The sequence below is a fragment of the Triticum urartu genome, chromosome 5 (assembly GCF_003073215.2).
Source record: "Triticum urartu cultivar G1812 chromosome 5, Tu2.1, whole genome shotgun sequence".
Classification (NCBI taxonomy): Eukaryota; Viridiplantae; Streptophyta; class Magnoliopsida; order Poales; family Poaceae; genus Triticum; species Triticum urartu.
Genome location: NC_053026.1, coordinates 480,538,082 through 480,554,226, shown reverse-complemented (window position 1 = coordinate 480,554,226; position 16,145 = coordinate 480,538,082). Strand labels below are relative to the sequence as shown.

The 16,145-nt window shown below is 43.2% G+C and overlaps 2 protein-coding genes across 3 annotated transcripts; both read right to left on the bottom strand.

Moving 5' to 3' along the window:
• Positions 1-906: 906 nt before the first annotated feature.
• LOC125509978 (uncharacterized protein At2g33490-like) lies at positions 907-7,766 on the bottom strand. 2 transcript variants are annotated; one of them, XM_048675057.1, is made up of 10 exons: positions 7,411-7,766; positions 6,213-6,285; positions 5,537-5,611; positions 5,109-5,170; positions 4,954-5,022; positions 3,857-3,885; positions 3,572-3,779; positions 3,234-3,470; positions 1,717-2,725; positions 907-1,133 (listed from the first exon to the last, which is right to left on the bottom strand). In XM_048675057.1, the coding sequence occupies exons 1-9, from the start codon at positions 7,531-7,533 to the stop codon at positions 1,718-1,720; spliced, it is 1,884 nt and encodes a 627-aa protein (XP_048531014.1). In that variant the 5' UTR covers positions 7,534-7,766; the 3' UTR covers positions 907-1,133; position 1,717. The 2 variants fall into 2 exon arrangements, with proteins under 2 accessions (XP_048531014.1, XP_048531015.1); XM_048675058.1 differs by lacking the exons at positions 6,213-6,285; positions 7,411-7,766 and having other exon boundaries at positions 5,109-5,181.
• Positions 7,767-8,770: 1,004 nt separating this feature from the next.
• On the bottom strand, positions 8,771-16,145 carry LOC125509981 (pyruvate dehydrogenase E1 component subunit beta-2, mitochondrial). Its single transcript, XM_048675060.1, has 14 exons — positions 15,918-16,145; positions 15,707-15,793; positions 13,655-13,735; positions 13,553-13,579; positions 13,394-13,456; positions 13,197-13,283; positions 12,198-12,323; positions 11,592-11,725; positions 11,432-11,504; positions 11,122-11,187; positions 10,742-10,780; positions 10,507-10,631; positions 10,315-10,429; positions 8,771-9,124 (listed from the first exon to the last, which is right to left on the bottom strand). Exons 1-14 carry the CDS (start codon positions 15,954-15,956, stop codon positions 9,056-9,058), a joined length of 1,131 nt encoding a protein of 376 aa, XP_048531017.1. The 5' UTR covers positions 15,957-16,145; the 3' UTR covers positions 8,771-9,055.

Below are 16,145 nucleotides of genomic sequence, written 5' to 3'. Positions count from 1 at the left end.
ACTGTTGATGTATCCCACATTCAGGATGCACATACGTCCATCAATCACATGGCAGCAAAAGTCGCTGCAGCCAAAGCCTCCCCCGTCTGCGAGGTCATGAAGAGCCTGTAGTTAAATTAGGTTAAATCTATCTTGTGATCCTTCTTGAACTCTATTATGTAAATCCATGTTGAAATCCGAGTTGAAAAGCTTCTAATGTTGAGGTGGAAAACCAAAGCCTTCCCCGTCTGCGAGGTCATGAAGAGCCTGTAATTAAATTAGGTTAAATCTATCTTGTGATCCTTCTTGAACTCTATTATGTAAATCCGTGTTGAAATCCGAGTTGAAAAGCTTCTAATGTTGAGGTGGGGAAGGAAAACGACTTCTAGCCACTGGTAAACAGGTCCCACATTAAAAAGAAAATAGAGTGCGCTATCATGACAATTCTGTGTTTGCACTAATCCTCTACTAAACTCCCATTTCTTTTCACCATTGTACCTAAACACGCTATAGATTGGAACATAACTGGGCCTTCGTACTCCAAGACGAGACCCCAACGGTTTGGGCTTGAGTAGGTTGAAAAAAGACAATACAACCTTTCAAACATAAACAGATGAACGTGGAAAAAGCAATAACACTGGCTGTGGTCTTTATGTTCCAGATTAATAAAGATATAAACTCACTGGAACTCTCCGCAAAGTTTGTTTAATGTGGCTAGATCAAATATAAGGGTTCCATTGGACATCTACCTACCCTACGAAAAACAAGTTTCTTTACAGCAATCCTACAACACGAACAAGTTGGCGACAATTTATTCATATCTTCCCTTGAAAATGACTTCACCGAGACAAAATTCCGGAACCCCTTGACAATCATGATGACTAAAATGATGCCCGAGAACAGGCCGTGGCACAACACAGACAAATCTCGCATAAAATTATCAGATTGAAAAATGGAGAATTTTATTCAACAAACTCGTTATTTGCACAACTACACTCAACCATAGGGGACACAACCACCACCAGCTACTTTGCAATATGGGTTTAGTTCTCATACTAGTATGTACATTGTTTTTCCACGAAAAAGTAGCCAAGCCTCTCGATCAGCATGACATATTATATATCATATAAAATCCCACCTTAACACCAAATATCCTGCACAGGAAAAGAATAGGGAGTGAGGTTAATCTGCCACTGCTATCACGTGTCGTGTTTCACAAGCAGCTACTATGTAAAAGGGGGGGGGGGGGGGGGGGGGGGGGGGGCGCTTAGATTAGTTTCTTGAATAGAGCTTTCAACATTTTTGACTCAAAAGTAGTTAAGAAACCACATGGGACAATGCAAAGCTGCACTTTTAACTATGAAGGAGTATATCATATGGAACTACAAAAGCAACTGTGGCACTAAAACTTGCAAGCTTTTTGTACATGCACATTCATGAGTCATGATCCAGCATCTAGTTCCCCCTTCACTAGTTTATGTGCATAACAAGGCAACAAAGCCAATGGAGAAGAGGCATATAAACTTCCACAACTTAAATTGCACCATGGCATCTCTAGTCCCCTTTCACGAGGGGCAGTCTTCATTACTATATTTAAGAGTAGTCATTCGGGCTAATTCAATATTGGTTGTGTTTCTCTGTTTCTAGTTAAGAGTAATGAACAGGAAGAATAATTTTATCCTGCAAGGTAACAGTTCAAAAAAACAGACTGCAGCTCTACACAGAATGGATACTCACCCTATGTTCTGCTAACTGACTCGGCAGCTGCTGGCAAAGGTTGACGATCCTCCAAGAATGTTTGAGTTGAAGGAAGAGAAGAGAGGCTCATTCTAGCAGCCCCCTTATCTTGATGATCTTCTGTTTCTTTGCCATCTGAAATACCTGTTCTAATGCCCCTAGAAGGTATAGAAAAACTGCGGGATATAGGCCCAGGCGGCGTTGGTAAAGGCGATGCAGTTTGTGGAGCACTTGGTGGTGTTTGCCTGGCCCTAAAATTAAAATGGTCCTGCCCTGCGTGGCCTCTGGATGCCAGCGGGGCAGAATTTGGTACCAACGGCGCAGAGTGAGCGACTAAACTAGAAAATGCTGTATTTCTTGATGCACCAGTGGGCGGTCGCGGTAGCTCGTGAAGCTCCTTAATTCTGGGTGAGGATATGGGTGGCGGGGAGGAACTGGGTGATACTCTCACATGAATTGTTGGCTGATGTGCAGAGCTGTGCCTTGCGGCGGCAGCATCAATATTCTCTGTTGACCTTGATCGGAGAGGAATCGGACCAGAAAAGGACCCCCTCTTCACTTTTTTGTTGTCAGAAGTCTTCAAATTGTTATAGCCTGGTAAAGCCGGATCAACAGCTGGGAGCATTGTCCTTATTTCTGCTGTATTGGTATTGCTTTCTTTCAGCACAGACTGTGCATTAGATAATCTGGCAGGACTTGGTAGCTTATTGTCTCTCAATTCTCCCATATGTGTGCTTGGGTTGAGCGGAGATGAATGGAAAACACTTTTGCTCTCAATAGGAGATCCACTTGTAGGATTTCCTGTGACTGTCTGAGAGGTGGCTTGAACATCATTTGGAGTAGGCAAAACATAAGTATGTATCTTCCTCGTTGCAGAACGCCGCAACTCTTTTACTCTTTCCGCTGTCTCAAGCTTTTTTTCAGGAAAAAGTGGAGCTGACTGGCTTACAGGTCTTTGTCTTTCACCAGGAAAAGAGGAATAATCTCCTTTGCTTCTATCAAAAAATTCCTGCAAAAATAAGAAAGTCAGATGGCGGACTCTCAAGATAGTGAACACAGGGGAGGAACAGTCGACGAAACAAACTGGAATATGTTGGACAAGACAAGACAAAATTAAATGAAAATTTTAAGATGTGCACAAACCAAATCCAGTATACAGACAGTGACATGAGTTAAGAGCACCGACCACGACTCTAACAAGCGCAATAAGCTGTATGTGAGGAAATTTAGATATGTGGTGGCATTTACCTATTTAGATCTTTTCAACACATTCGACACATGGAGTGACATACCAATTTTCAGTTCATAACAAAATCTATTGCTTTTCGAGAGATAGCAAATACGTGTCAAAAAAGTCTTAGATTTTGAGACGGAGGGAGTAACTACCAAGATACTTGAAGCAGCACAGTTTCACAAGTTCAGTGAAACAGTTGTAAAAATGCCACATCAAGAAACATAACAGCAAATTCTTCAGTTTGACATTTAGCTATGCTTAAATTACAAAGCTATATTAGTACCTCTGTAGGACTACGGGAAGCATGACCAGCTTCTGCAGTTTCCTTACTTTCTCCATAATCAAAAGAGAGTTCTCCATCATGACTGTCATTGTAATCGTCATCATTTTCATCTTCAACAGAGTAATCCTCATCTTCAAGTGCACTGAACTGATGATCGATGTGTTGTTGCTCGGCAGCAAGCCTAACATGTGGCTCCACAGCCTCAAGAGACTTGACACCCTTTCTGAATAAATTTAACTGGTCCACACAAAATATATAAAAGATTGTACAATATGAGTTTCTGAAGAATGTGATAAATAAAATAAAAGAGGAACCTCTCCGAGTGATAAAATGTGCACCTGGGCGGCATGGTGCCGAGCAGCTTGTGTGAAAAGACTTCGAAACTGTCCTTGCTTCAATGACTTTAACCGGAACAGAAAAAGAGTTGCTTCCTCTTGATAATCTTCCTGAGCTTGTTTCAATTGCTGTGATGCAGCAGGATCACCTTTGGAATTCTTAGATCTTCCCTTTTCTTTCTGCGCATTTAGCAAGACTTCGAACAATTCTCTGAAAGGAGTATGGAGTAATTAAACATCATCTCAGCAGGGTATGAGTGTAAGCCACAATTTGTATAAGCATCATACCTTTTTTCATCACACTGTCGCTTCATTTCCTGCAATGAAACAATCTCTGCTAGGTAAGTGTTTTTCCTCCTGGAACAGAGACATAGCTCTCTAATGGCTTCAAACTATGAATATTAAAATTCTTTAAATAAATGATTACTACATTAATGGTGTGTTTGGTTTATGCCCAAGGTTGTCCCACCAAAACCTTGGCTAGCCAAACTTTTGGTTGAAGTTTTAGTTGGCCAACATTGGCAAGAACAATGAACTAGAGTTGGCAAAGTGCATTGGCATGCCAAATAATTGGCAAACCTCGAAACAAAGACCATTTTTTGGATCATCAACAAAATTTGGTAGGGTACGACACTTTAGCCAGGATAGACATACCCTAAGTATTTTACATACGAGTGCGTCATAAGAACATAAGAAGAAAAAGAACTGAACTGTCAACAAATTTGACAATGCATGTGTGGCACCATGTTTTTCGTACGGTGCATGTGTAGCACTGTGTTTTTCGTACGATGCATGTGTAGCGCCATGTTTTTCATACGATGCATGTGTAGCACCATGTTTGTATGCTTAAGGAAGCAGGGATTTGTAGAGGTGCCAGAGCTCGGTTTTGAAATAGAGATAGATAATATTTTGAGCGGTATACTTTCATTGTCAACATAACAACTAAGAGATGGCGATATCTTCCATGTCACACACCTTCTAATGAAGGTCTCATATGATATGCAGTCACCCCTTGAGGTATGATATGCAGTCATCCTTTGAGGCAACCTCATGCTACCAACTTTATTTCTTTTTTTCCGAGCAACCAGCAGGAGCAAAGCATGCTAACAACTTTCTATTTTTGAGTATCAAGACAGTGTCCAGACTCCACAGTGTTCTAGTACCCTTTAAGATTTTATTGACATAGTGTCCAGAGTGTTCTAGTACTCTTTAAGATTTTATTTCAAAATTAAAATGTATTAGAGAAGAATGTTTGTGACTGAAAGGCTTTGTTGTTGTTGTTGTTGTGGTTGTGTCTTATGGGCCAAAGAAGATCTACTGAGCTCAAGGACCATAAAGAAAAGGGCATGAGTGCTATAGAGAGATGCACATAAACAACACCATACCTCTACAGTTTGAAGCTCATTAAGTAGGGACTGTGATGGAGTGGTAATGGTAGTAAGAACATGAACACGCTGGGGAAAAGATGACGAAACAAATCAGCACTAGAAGATCATAGTAATCCTGCAGCTTTAATAAATATGAGTAACTAGAAACTTACATAACTATCTACAAGTTTCCGAAGCTCAAACTGCGATTTCCCGAGCAACAGCAAAACCTTATCTGGGGGCATACTGTTAAATGTAAGCATCAAGCGGCAAAGTGTGAAACAACCAAAAGTTATATTGCATGTTCAATAACATTAAGGTGATAGTGAGTGCTTTCTTGCAAAAGAGAGAGGGCGAGAAGTTGTACTACTGAGAACTGACTAGCAAGAGAAGATGGTTAGTGTAAAGAATCTGCATTACTTCACTTCCACATTTTCCTTGAAGAACTTAATTGATGTAGCTAAAAGAGATATTTTAGAGCTGGGAGTGCAGAGTAAGGCTAGTTTAGAATCCTAAATGTTATCATCATAACTGACCCTAAGCATGTAACTGAACATAAACAAACAAGTTCACATGGGAAAAGAATACACAGCATGATTACCATTAATTCCATCTTTAGTTGGTGTAACTCTCTTCAGTAAACAAGTCCCCATTTCTTGTAGTGCTTCAGAGAATTCTGCACACATATATCAAGTCATCAACTAATTATTGGCATTCAGTACATAGTCAGATATACATATAACTGTAGCTGCTATAACCTTAACACATGAAGTCATATACTCCCTCCGTTCCTAAATATAAGTCCTTTTAGAGATTTCAATATGGACTGCATACGGAGCAAAATGAGTGAATCTACACCCTAAATATGTCTATATAGATCCGTATGTAGTCCGTATTGAATCTCTAAAAAGACTTATATTTAGAAACGGAAGGAGTAGATGATAACACTTGACGAATGCAAATGAACTGAGGTTGCACAATTTCAATATGGTGAACAACCCAGCAATTTTAAAAATAGTGTACTCTGTGCTGATAAATAAATAACCATGATATCTCTTTTCATACAAGCTCTCGTAGTCAACCAAAAAAATAGATAAACTTCAACACAAGATTTTCCATACATTTGAAGAAGGGCGGCTACCATTCATATACCAACCTAATTACTCGCAGGAAACGATCAACACAATATTTGCACCAAGTACAATAGAATCTGTAAAGTGGGATAAACAAGACACTAAAATGTAAAGACTGAGGGAAAAGGTAGACAAGAAAAATACCATATGAACTGTTTGCTATTGCTGCTGCAACGGCAAGCAAGTTATCATAGCAGTTCCTCATATCTGCCATATCCTGTTAAAAGTAAAGTAGCAGTGTGAAACAATGTTGGAAATATGTTGCTACAGAAGCTGCTCTTAAGTCTTAACACGGCGACAAGTTCAGAGTTTTAGCAGAAGCAACTTGTTTGGAATGTAAACTAGGTTTTACTGCTGGTAAATTTGACCAAATACAATCCACTGTTTTCATTATTCAGAATAGTCGGCAGTTTCATTTTGAAAAAAACGACACTTGGGAATGCGGAAGTCTCTTCTCATAGCCAACGAGATTTTTGACAACCAAATGATATAAAACAACAACCCTAGTTTAATCATGGGCCTTAATCATGAGGGCCTGTTAGCCACCAGACTAGAGCAGCTAAGTTCTCAGATGCTATTTTTTTTCTAACTCAAGGGTAATACTGCACATATAGTCACTCAATTGAATTCACATATGCTTGAACAAAGTAAGCAAAGGTTTGCTTATCAACCAAACAAGAGGCGCCAAAACCCAATCGCAAATCACCCCTCCGTATGAAGCACTAAAATTCAGTTGAAACAAGCCCAAATTACCACACCGACAGCGGACCAAAGGAAAATCTCAATACGCTACAATTAAACGTTGTTGACGACAAAGCAAATGAGAGCATGCGATGATCTAGAACTCACAACAGATTCCGACCCAGTAACCAACCAATTCACGCATTACACACTACTAGGACTGGACTAGAAAACAACACCGGGCTCGTCGGTCACTACCGTTCGATCAACGCTTACAGTCTCCCAGAACCGTTCCTGCTGAAATGGAGCGCAGATCCGAACGGTGGCACCCCATGGCACTCCACCAGGGAGCGAAATCCCGAGGCAATTGACATGGCACTTGGGTGGGGGTGTGGGGGGGGCAGGCCATGGCGCCACACCCACGCCTGCCCCGCCAGCCGCACCGCGAAGCAACCGCCCGGACACCCGAACGCGCTAAACAGCTTGAGGAGCTCGCGGACGCGGCCTGCAAAGCAAAACCAGGCGCGCGGCCGCTCCTGCCCTCGCGAGATCTCCCCCCGCACAGTCCACCCCCAGGCGCCGCTCGCGCGCACACTCCACGCGGCAGGGCGGCGGAGGGAAAGGGAGAAGCGAGAGACGCAGCGGCGGAAGGCGGACGCACCTGGGCGGCGGCGAGGAGCTCGTCCGCGGCCTTGGCGGCGGTGGAGTGGTCGCGGTGGCGGTCCACCCGCTGCTCGTGGCGCTGCAGCGCGAACCCGCGCAGCTTCCGCAGCGACGACTTCATCTCGCCCCCGCCGGATCAACCGCCGCCGAGCCCCCGAAGCAGCAGCAGCAGATCCCGGCAGGCAGCGCCGCGGCGACGGATTCGGGGAGCGGAACCCTAGCTGTAGCGCCCCCACACACCCACAGCACTAGCGTCTGCCACTGAGGGAGGGGAGGCGGAGAGTGGAGAGGAATGGGGAATTGTTTTTCCGCCGAGCCGAGGCCGAGGCGCGAGCGGCTCCTTTATTATTAGTATTATTATTTTTTTACCGCGACTAGTGCTCTATACTAGTCCTCCATCCGTATTCTTCTCCGCGAACTGAACTGTTTCAAGGGGCCCTTTAATGGCAGCACTGTTAGGGTACCTTTTTTTTTCCCTTTGTGGGTTGCTTTGAAGCTTTCGATTTCGTGCTGGGCGCCTCAGGTCCGGTCTTTGTTTGGTCAAAGGGAGCCATCAATCAGCGGCTATACTTGCGTGTCTTTATCTTATTTTTAGCCCTGGGTTTATCCCTGGTAAGGTCTGGGTGCTGCCGCTTTCCTCTGCCTGTCTAATTGGTCCGACTGGACTAGTACTGCTTGCTTGCTTTGTTTACCTGTTGCTTGCTTGCTTGCTGCCTGCAGTGTCGTACTAGCACTGTAGCTCGGTCCTCGCTCCGGTCAAACATGGCGTTTTCCCAAAGCAAGCAGGCGGGCTGAGAGACACTGCTAGGCTATGCAGGTGGGATCTGCGTGAGCTGCCTCTGTGCGTCTCGTGTGAGTGAGTGAGCGTCACGCCGCTCGAGTGACCGGCCTTTTGGTCCAAGCCAGAGAGAGAGAGATTCCGCGGACGCAATGGCCCCTTTTAGCATATGTATCTTTCAAGGGTTGCTGTTCAAAGATATTTTATCAACAAGAATAGGACTGGTTTAGTATTAAAGTGATGCTCACGGGCTATCGCCGGATCGGTGCTCAATTATGACGCTACGCTACGCTACGTTTGACTGGATCTGTTAGTTAGCAACCAAGCTTGTCGCGGCTGTTGCACCGGCTATGTAGTTGAAGGTACCTCATAATCGTGGTCATGGCCGATTATTATTAGCACGAGCGAAGGATGGTCTCGGCCTTTTATGACGGCGACTCAATCACCTGTTCCCGTGCGTGTGCATCCAGGTTCCAGGGTGAAGCTGTTCAAATCCACGAGCCACGACTGGTGGAAAAAATGGTCTTTCAAAGATACACGAGGCGATAGGCTTTGACGAGAGAAAGAAGAACATGGCACAAGCACGACAACACCTCAGTTTTCCATTTATGTAACCACCATGATTAGGCTGTAGTAATAATCAATCAACCAAAGCTGCAAGCGTAATAATTCACAAGACAGTGGAGGGAGGCACCAGCGAGTGCGGTGAGATCCGACTGCAGCTAAAAAAATAACATGGCAAAGGCACACCTACAAAAATTTAACTCGCTTTGAGTTTGGGCAATTGTGGATACCATTATGGAAAACACACGTTTCTGGCCGGGCGGGAGACGGGAAAAAGCGGCAAAGTAAAGTGAAAATTCAATCACGCAGTTGCCGCCATGGGCAACGCTCTGTAGCAGGCTCGCCTGGCCGCTCGGACGATATCCTCGATCTTCAAGGACAAGAACAAGAGTAAGTTTGGCTCGTCACATTAATAAGATGATCAGCTAATAAAAAAATGATAGATGGGTCATGAAAAGTACACAGGAAAGCATGTTTTATTGCTTCCTTCTGATTGCTAACTCCAATAACATCAAAACATTTTACGGCCCTATGTTTGCAGTACAGAAAGCCAGAAAGAATTTGGTGGCAGACAGAATATTTAGGCTTCCCTTTTCAATGGAGCCCCAGACCAAATACACCCTCGCCAATAATGCGAGTCCAGAGATGCAATGCAACTTTGGACCACTAAATGCCGCCTGAGTCATGCAAAACCCAGTTTCACGCGCTAAACATCAAGCATTACAAACAAAGCAAATAAATACTGATGCTGTGACCACCTTGACCAGAAAGGCCACCACCTGGTGTCCACAGCTAGACAACAGGGCGGAGAATCACCAACTTAAAATTATGAAGGGACACCTCCAGGCATAACAGGGTGGCAGACAAAATTCCGCAAGTGATTTAGGATGTGGAAAAATGCTGGTGATGACAATGTACTGTTGTCTCCCATTATGGAAATATGTGTGGCACATGCTTCTAAAATTATGGTCAAATAACCATGCACATCTGATAGTTCCAGTGAAAAGGATATATGCAAATTGAGCAACCTGAGTGTAGACACACTACAATTTCAGATACACTGCATGACATTTGCATGGATCCAATTTTTGTAGGTAATTCCAACAACTGACAGGGAACCAAAAGAAAGATGATAGAATAAGTTGAATCTCGAATATTCCCCAATACTCAACATGCCTCAAATGCAACCAAACCTCCATGTACAGTGTACCCTCACTATGAAGTAGTATGAACTAAAACAGTTACTTTCCCTAATCCCTGCTGGTTCTGGATTTTCTATTGCACTTTCCCAGGATAGTGCAATCCATTCAGATGATACCAAAGAAAATCCAACTTGTACTACAACAATAGCTTCAGCTAGTCTATTGCCATTTAAGTCAGCAAGAATGCATGCATGTGGCCCAAACACAAAAATTAAATGATTGAACAAACATCTATAGTAATCAGTTGTGTAGAAGAAAATAAATGGATGCAACTAGAAAAGCTAGCAGCCATGCAAAACAACACTACTTGAAAGTTTAAGCCATAAAATGGATCAAACAGAAAAAGATGTTGCAGGACCTGTGGAACAGCCAATCTCTCAAGGTTGGCAGCATAGGGCATGGGTACATCAGCTCCAGCAATCCTCTCAATTGGAGCATCAAGATACTCGAAGCTTTCTTCTACAACAGACATGCTGCAAAATAAGGCATGTATGTGTTAAAATAATTCTTACTGCACAAGTTGTTTATGTGGTGGGGAGAGAAAGAGAACCATATCTCAGCACCAACACCATGCTGGGGGAAGCCTTCTTCAAGAGTCACCAATCTATTTGTTTTCCTAACAGATGCATTTATGGCGGCTCTATCCAGTGGCCTAATTGATCGAAGGTTGATCACCTATTGAAACATATCAGTACAGAAAATAAGTAAGCATTCAAGGCATGTATTATGTAGAGTAAAATCATATCGATAGTTACACTGAAGATATAATTTACAAAAGAAATCACCTCAGCACTGATTCCTTCCTTGGACAGTATCTCAGCAGCCTGTAAACAAACAGAGTGTTATCATATGTCAACATAAAAATGCTGGGAGAGTAATTCAACCCATCAACAGAACATACCCTATGTTAGAACAAAATACAAAAGAAAACCGCAATTCCGATAAGGGCACTTTGCATATCAACTTATCGAATAGGATAAGCATATCAATGTAGCACATTGAACTCCTTTCAGAAAAGAAGACGTGCCAATGTGACGTCCTTGAGAAACGAAAGCTGTCAAATCCTATAAGGTTGACAACACAGCAAATTCCCCCGCAAAAAAAAAGACAACACAGCAAATTCATCTTCCTCCCACGTTGTTTTACCAACTATAGCAAGACGCACCTGAAGAGCATAGCCGACCATCTTGGAGAATGCAGTAATCGTAACATCTTTACCCTCACGTTCTATCTACAGAAAGAAGAGATCCACAGGTAAGTACATACTGCAAAGAATTTCAGTAATTATATCCCAAAAGTAAGTATCTAAGAGCATGCATCTGATCTCTGAAAGCAGTGCATACTGCATAGAGGTCAGTTTTCTGTTGTTGCTTTCAATCCTATTCATTGAAACCAACAACAGGAAATCGTCAAGGACTTCAAAGCAGGGAATGCATCAGAAATTTCTTTCAAAACACATGCACAGAACAGCATACCTTAGCTTTGCCAATCGGCAGAGCAAAACTAGAATCAAGCACTTCATCAGAAACAGGGAATGACTCTCCATAGCTGCAGAAAAAAAACATAACATCTCAATGAAATGATAACATGCAGCTATAAAGTATGAATACCTCAACAAGGTCAGATGTTGCATACAGTAATTCATTTTCCAGAAAAACAACGGGATCAGGATCCCTAATTGCAGCTTTTAGCAAGCCTCTGGCATCTTCTGAAGAATATGGAGCCAGAACCTTAAGTCCTGGAACATGCGCAAACCAAGCTGCATAACACTGTATACCAGTTCAATTAGTACAGTGCAAACACCACAATCATTCAGTGTTTACAAAAAGATGCCACCACGATGTATTGAACATGGATTGGGCATATCCTAGGAGCTGGTAGTAAACTAACTTTGCATACATAGCTAATGATAAATAACTTGCAAAATCATAATTTAGGTCTGTTGGCTTAAAATCAAAGAAAACTCTACACAACCATCTGAGCTTACACACACACACACCTCCCTAAACCTTGCATAACCATTTTGGCAAGGGAGTTATATCGACTTCTAAAAAGAAAGTCATCATTTAGTATATTTGGTGTTACTATTCTAGTATAGCAAAGAGGTCCGCATGTCTACTGTATCTTCTCGAAACAAGCACAAGCAGGTGGCAACAACATAACAAAGAAATAAAGCTACTTGTTTCAAAATTATTTGAGTACCAAGAAGAACTGACACATGAGTGATTCCCTCTTACAAACCTGTGAGTGTTGAGCACCAACACCAGCAGCAGCACCATTTGGTCCTCTGAAAACAATTGGGACATTTATCTGACCAGCTGACATGTAGTTTGACTTGGCAGCTGAGTTGATGATATGATCGATTGCCTGAATGTTACAAATTATTAATTATTTTTCTTACAGCATAAACAATGGAAATGTGCAGTTGTTATAATGGAAAAGTACATTCTAAATCACATGACAGAAAAAGGAACGCCTGATACAGAGGTAGACCTGTGTTGCAGTGAAAAAACTAGTGACGAACTGCCTGTCGGCCACACGAGTAAAGCATGCATAATGATCACCTTTATTTTTATAGTACATGGAAATAACCATTAATGGTTAATACTATGTTATACATTGACAACATTGTATTTCAGACTACCAGAGATTCAAACTACATCCACTGTATTTTCCCAAAAAGTTAACTGGCAAGAAAAGCAGATATGTGAATGTCAACCATAAAAGCTATATCCTATGTAAATTATTCCAGAGAAAACCTCTAATTAACATCATCTTCAGAAGATTCACTATCAAACTAGGATCTTGGCAACACCATTGGCAAGCCATATATAACTACACGACTGTAAACACATAGCAAATATAATCAGAATGGGTATACAGCAAAGTGCTTCTTTAGAAAACTAGCAAGAAAAAAGGCTAGTAACTAATAAGAGCTTGCATTTACATCGAGGATCGAGCTACTAAGTGTGGTAATGTACAATAACATATGTTACTTGAGAAGTGATTACATGCATTAAGTTGACTATCCTAAACCATGCAATGCTTTAAGGCATGAGCCGTTCTCATACTAGGGAAAACACAGAAGTGCAGCATGTGTTAAGTTGGTTCAAGATACAAAAGCATGAAGCATGAGTGCTACTTGCATCTGAATCAACAGGCATTGCAGCATAAAATCTATGTGCATAAGGACTTTAAACAAGGCAAATAAAACAAATTTATTTGGTCCTTATAACTGACCTGCATTGAGAAATTAAATGTCATGAACTCTATGACTGGCCGAAGACCTTGATAAGCTGCGCCAACACCAATGCCTGTAAAACCAGCCTGGACAAACATAACAATACCAGATAAATGCTTCAACAGAATTGTTTAAGTCTGAAAATGTACGGACGGACAGCAGCAATTGGATTGTTTGAAGAATGTAAGAGTGGAACCTCAGTGATTGGGGTATCAAGAACCCTATCAGGACCATACTTGTCAAGCAAGCCCTTCGTAATCTGCAGAAAACCAATTGAACATCAATAACCATAGAATTTAGAATTTGATATCAGCTGACAAGGGGCCTACAGCAAAAACAATAATTCTTTGCACACCTTGTATGCACCTTGATATTCTCCAACCTACCACAAACGAAGAGGCGTTAGAAAAAAGAAGCTACTAAAAGAACAAAAAAAAATATTCATTCAAAATGTTACCTCTTCACCCATCAAAAAGACAGAAGGATCAGCAGACATTTCTTCATCTAGGGCAGAGTTCAACGCGTCACGTACAGTGATCTGAACAGGTAAAACAGTATTGTATGTCACTAGCCTTGTAAGTTGTACAACAGAGCAATTGAATGCAGCTTTCCCTTTTTTCCAATCAGCAAACACTTCTCAAAAGATAACTCTCGATATAACCCTATATACTTTCAGCATAAAAACGAACATATCTGACCACACAGAACTGGGAACAAACATGTGCTGGTTGGTCCAGGAACCATCCTTTATTCCCCGCAGCGGCCAAAGGATAAAGGAGGCCTATGTTTTTAAAGCGTCCCTAAGGCGACGCCTAGGCGTCGAAGCGCTCCCCCTCCGCTTTGGAAAATCGACCGCTTTGGGCGCCTAGGCGTCCAAAGCGCCCGCCTAGGCGTCGCCTAGGCGCCAAAGCGCCCCCCCTCCCTAAGGCGGTAAGGCGTCGCCTTAAAAACATAGAAGGAGGCAATAACATACAAAATCAATCACACCAATGACCACTGTTACCCAATTTCACTGACACTCATTCTGATGTACTCAAGTAATAGCGAAGAATGGCAGTTAAAGGTGAAGAACAATGCAAGGAATATATTGTGTAAAATGCATTTGCATAATGTTAATCACTAGGTGGTTATTCTCCGAAATAGTGCCAATACATTGACATAGGTATGGGCCAGAGCTGGCCAAATGGGCCGGCCCGGCAGGGCACGGGCCAGCTGGTCATATATATAAAAAAAATCTGGAAAAAATAATAAGTAATAAACGGGCCGTGCCGTGTCGACCCGCGTGCCCAGCCTCTAGGCCCAGGCACGACCCAAGGCGTGCCGCATGCCGGGCACGGCCCGTTTAGCCCGTGCCGTCCTGGCCCATGGCAGGCCGTGCTGGCATGCTCGTCGACTGGACTGATTGGCCCGGCCTGTTGGGCCAGCTATACTATGGACACATGGTCACTCGGTAATATCACATCTTAAGAAAAAATATTGAAGGAGAGCTGTATAAACAGTGCTTCATAAGCAAAGTAAATAACTAACATCTTGCAAATAGGAGAATACAACAACAACAACAACAAAGCCTTTAGTCCCAAACAAGTTGGGGTAGGCTAGAGGTGAAGCCCATAAGAACTCGCCACCGACTCATGGTTCTGGCACATGGATAGCAAGCTTCCATGCACCCCTGTCCATGGCTAGTTCTTTGGTGATACTCCAGTCCTTCAGAAGGACTAGGAGAATGTCTTGCCAAATTAAGTCACATGATATATGAACCCCAAGCAGAACGACTAAAGTCAAATAAGCGGTTTCTGATCTATGAGGAAGTCTACCGTCATGAAGGTAAAGAAAATATCACTTCAATGCAAGCCAAACCACAAAGGCAATTCATCTTTCCTCGCAATAACAAACACACTTCATCTTCTAAGCTCTGCAACAATAAATTGTCAAACACACAAACACTAAGGATAAAGCAACCGGCCGATGCTTCGACTCTACAGCCCATACAACTCCCATCAGCAGGTAGTCACAGGCCCACAGCAATCTAATACGTAGGAAACAATGGTGACATCAATTCTAAGATAGCCACTAACCACCGAAACATTACAACAGCCATTTTTTTTGCCAACCAAAGAAATACAGTAGAGATACGTAATACAATTAAGGTACTTATAATCAAACTAGTTAAAGCTAAAAGTAGTTATCAAACAGCCTCCGAAACCAAAGTTCATCACATCATGACAAAACTACATATAATAAAATAACGAATTAATATCATAACCAACCACCCGCCTCGGCACCAAACTAAAACAATCGCTGTGTCACCACCACTATTATAATAAATAACAGCAACAAAAGTCGTAATCGCCAACGCCATCGATGTAATATAACTAATCAGCAGCCGATCTCGAGTCAAAACAGCCCGTCAAATAACGAAACGACACAATCGAGCGAGAGCAGACCACGTCATTACAGGCCAATGCGGCGCGCGCGATTAAAAAAATCTAGGGTTCTGCCACGCGCTCACCTCCTTGGCCGCGGAGGAGTACCCCCTTGCCGCCTCCGTGGACGCCGCCGCCGCCGGGCGCAGCCTCCGCAGCACCTGCCCCAGCATCTGCACGGAAAAAACGGAACAGCGAACCCGTCATCAGCAACCGCGTCGTAGATCGAACCCGAACGGGAACGTGGGGAAATGATCGGAGGGAGATGCGATGCGGGGGAAGGGAATCGGCGCTCACGGGGCCGGATCCGAGCTGCCTCCTCGCGGCGCCCAGCATCTTCCTCCGCGCGATCGGACCGGCGGGCAGGGGGGAGGGGGCGAATCCGACGGTGGCGCGGCGGTGGGTGTGTCGCCGGGCTGGGGGCAGCGAGAGGGACGGGGGATGGGGGGATGAGACGCAGACGCCGCCTCGGAACGGTGGAATTGAAGGGCGTAGTAGGTGGAGGTGGGAGGAGGGCGTGGATAC

Bases quoted from the DNA above. Each gene is read 5' to 3' on its own strand.
- LOC125509978 (XM_048675057.1), bottom strand. From the start codon at position 7,533: ATGAAGTCGTCGCTGCGGAAGCTGCGCGGGTTCGCGCTGCAGCGCCAC. The intron at 6,286-7,410 runs GTGCGTCCGCCT...TACTTTTAACAG, and splicing joins AGCTCCTCGCCGCCGCCCAG to GATATGGCAGATATGAGGAA. The intron at 3,886-4,953 runs GTATGGTGTTGT...GTTTCATTGCAG, and splicing joins ATGAGCTTCAAACTGTAGAG to GAAATGAAGCGACAGTGTGA.
- LOC125509981 (XM_048675060.1), bottom strand. From the start codon at position 15,956: ATGCTGGGCGCCGCGAGGAGGCAGCTCGGATCCGGCCCC. The intron at 15,794-15,917 runs GTGAGCGCCGAT...TTTTCCGTGCAG, and splicing joins GGCAGCTCGGATCCGGCCCC to ATGCTGGGGCAGGTGCTGCG. The intron at 10,430-10,506 runs GTTCTCTTTCTC...CTTATTTTGCAG, and splicing joins GGTGTTGGTGCTGAGATATG to CATGTCTGTTGTAGAAGAAA.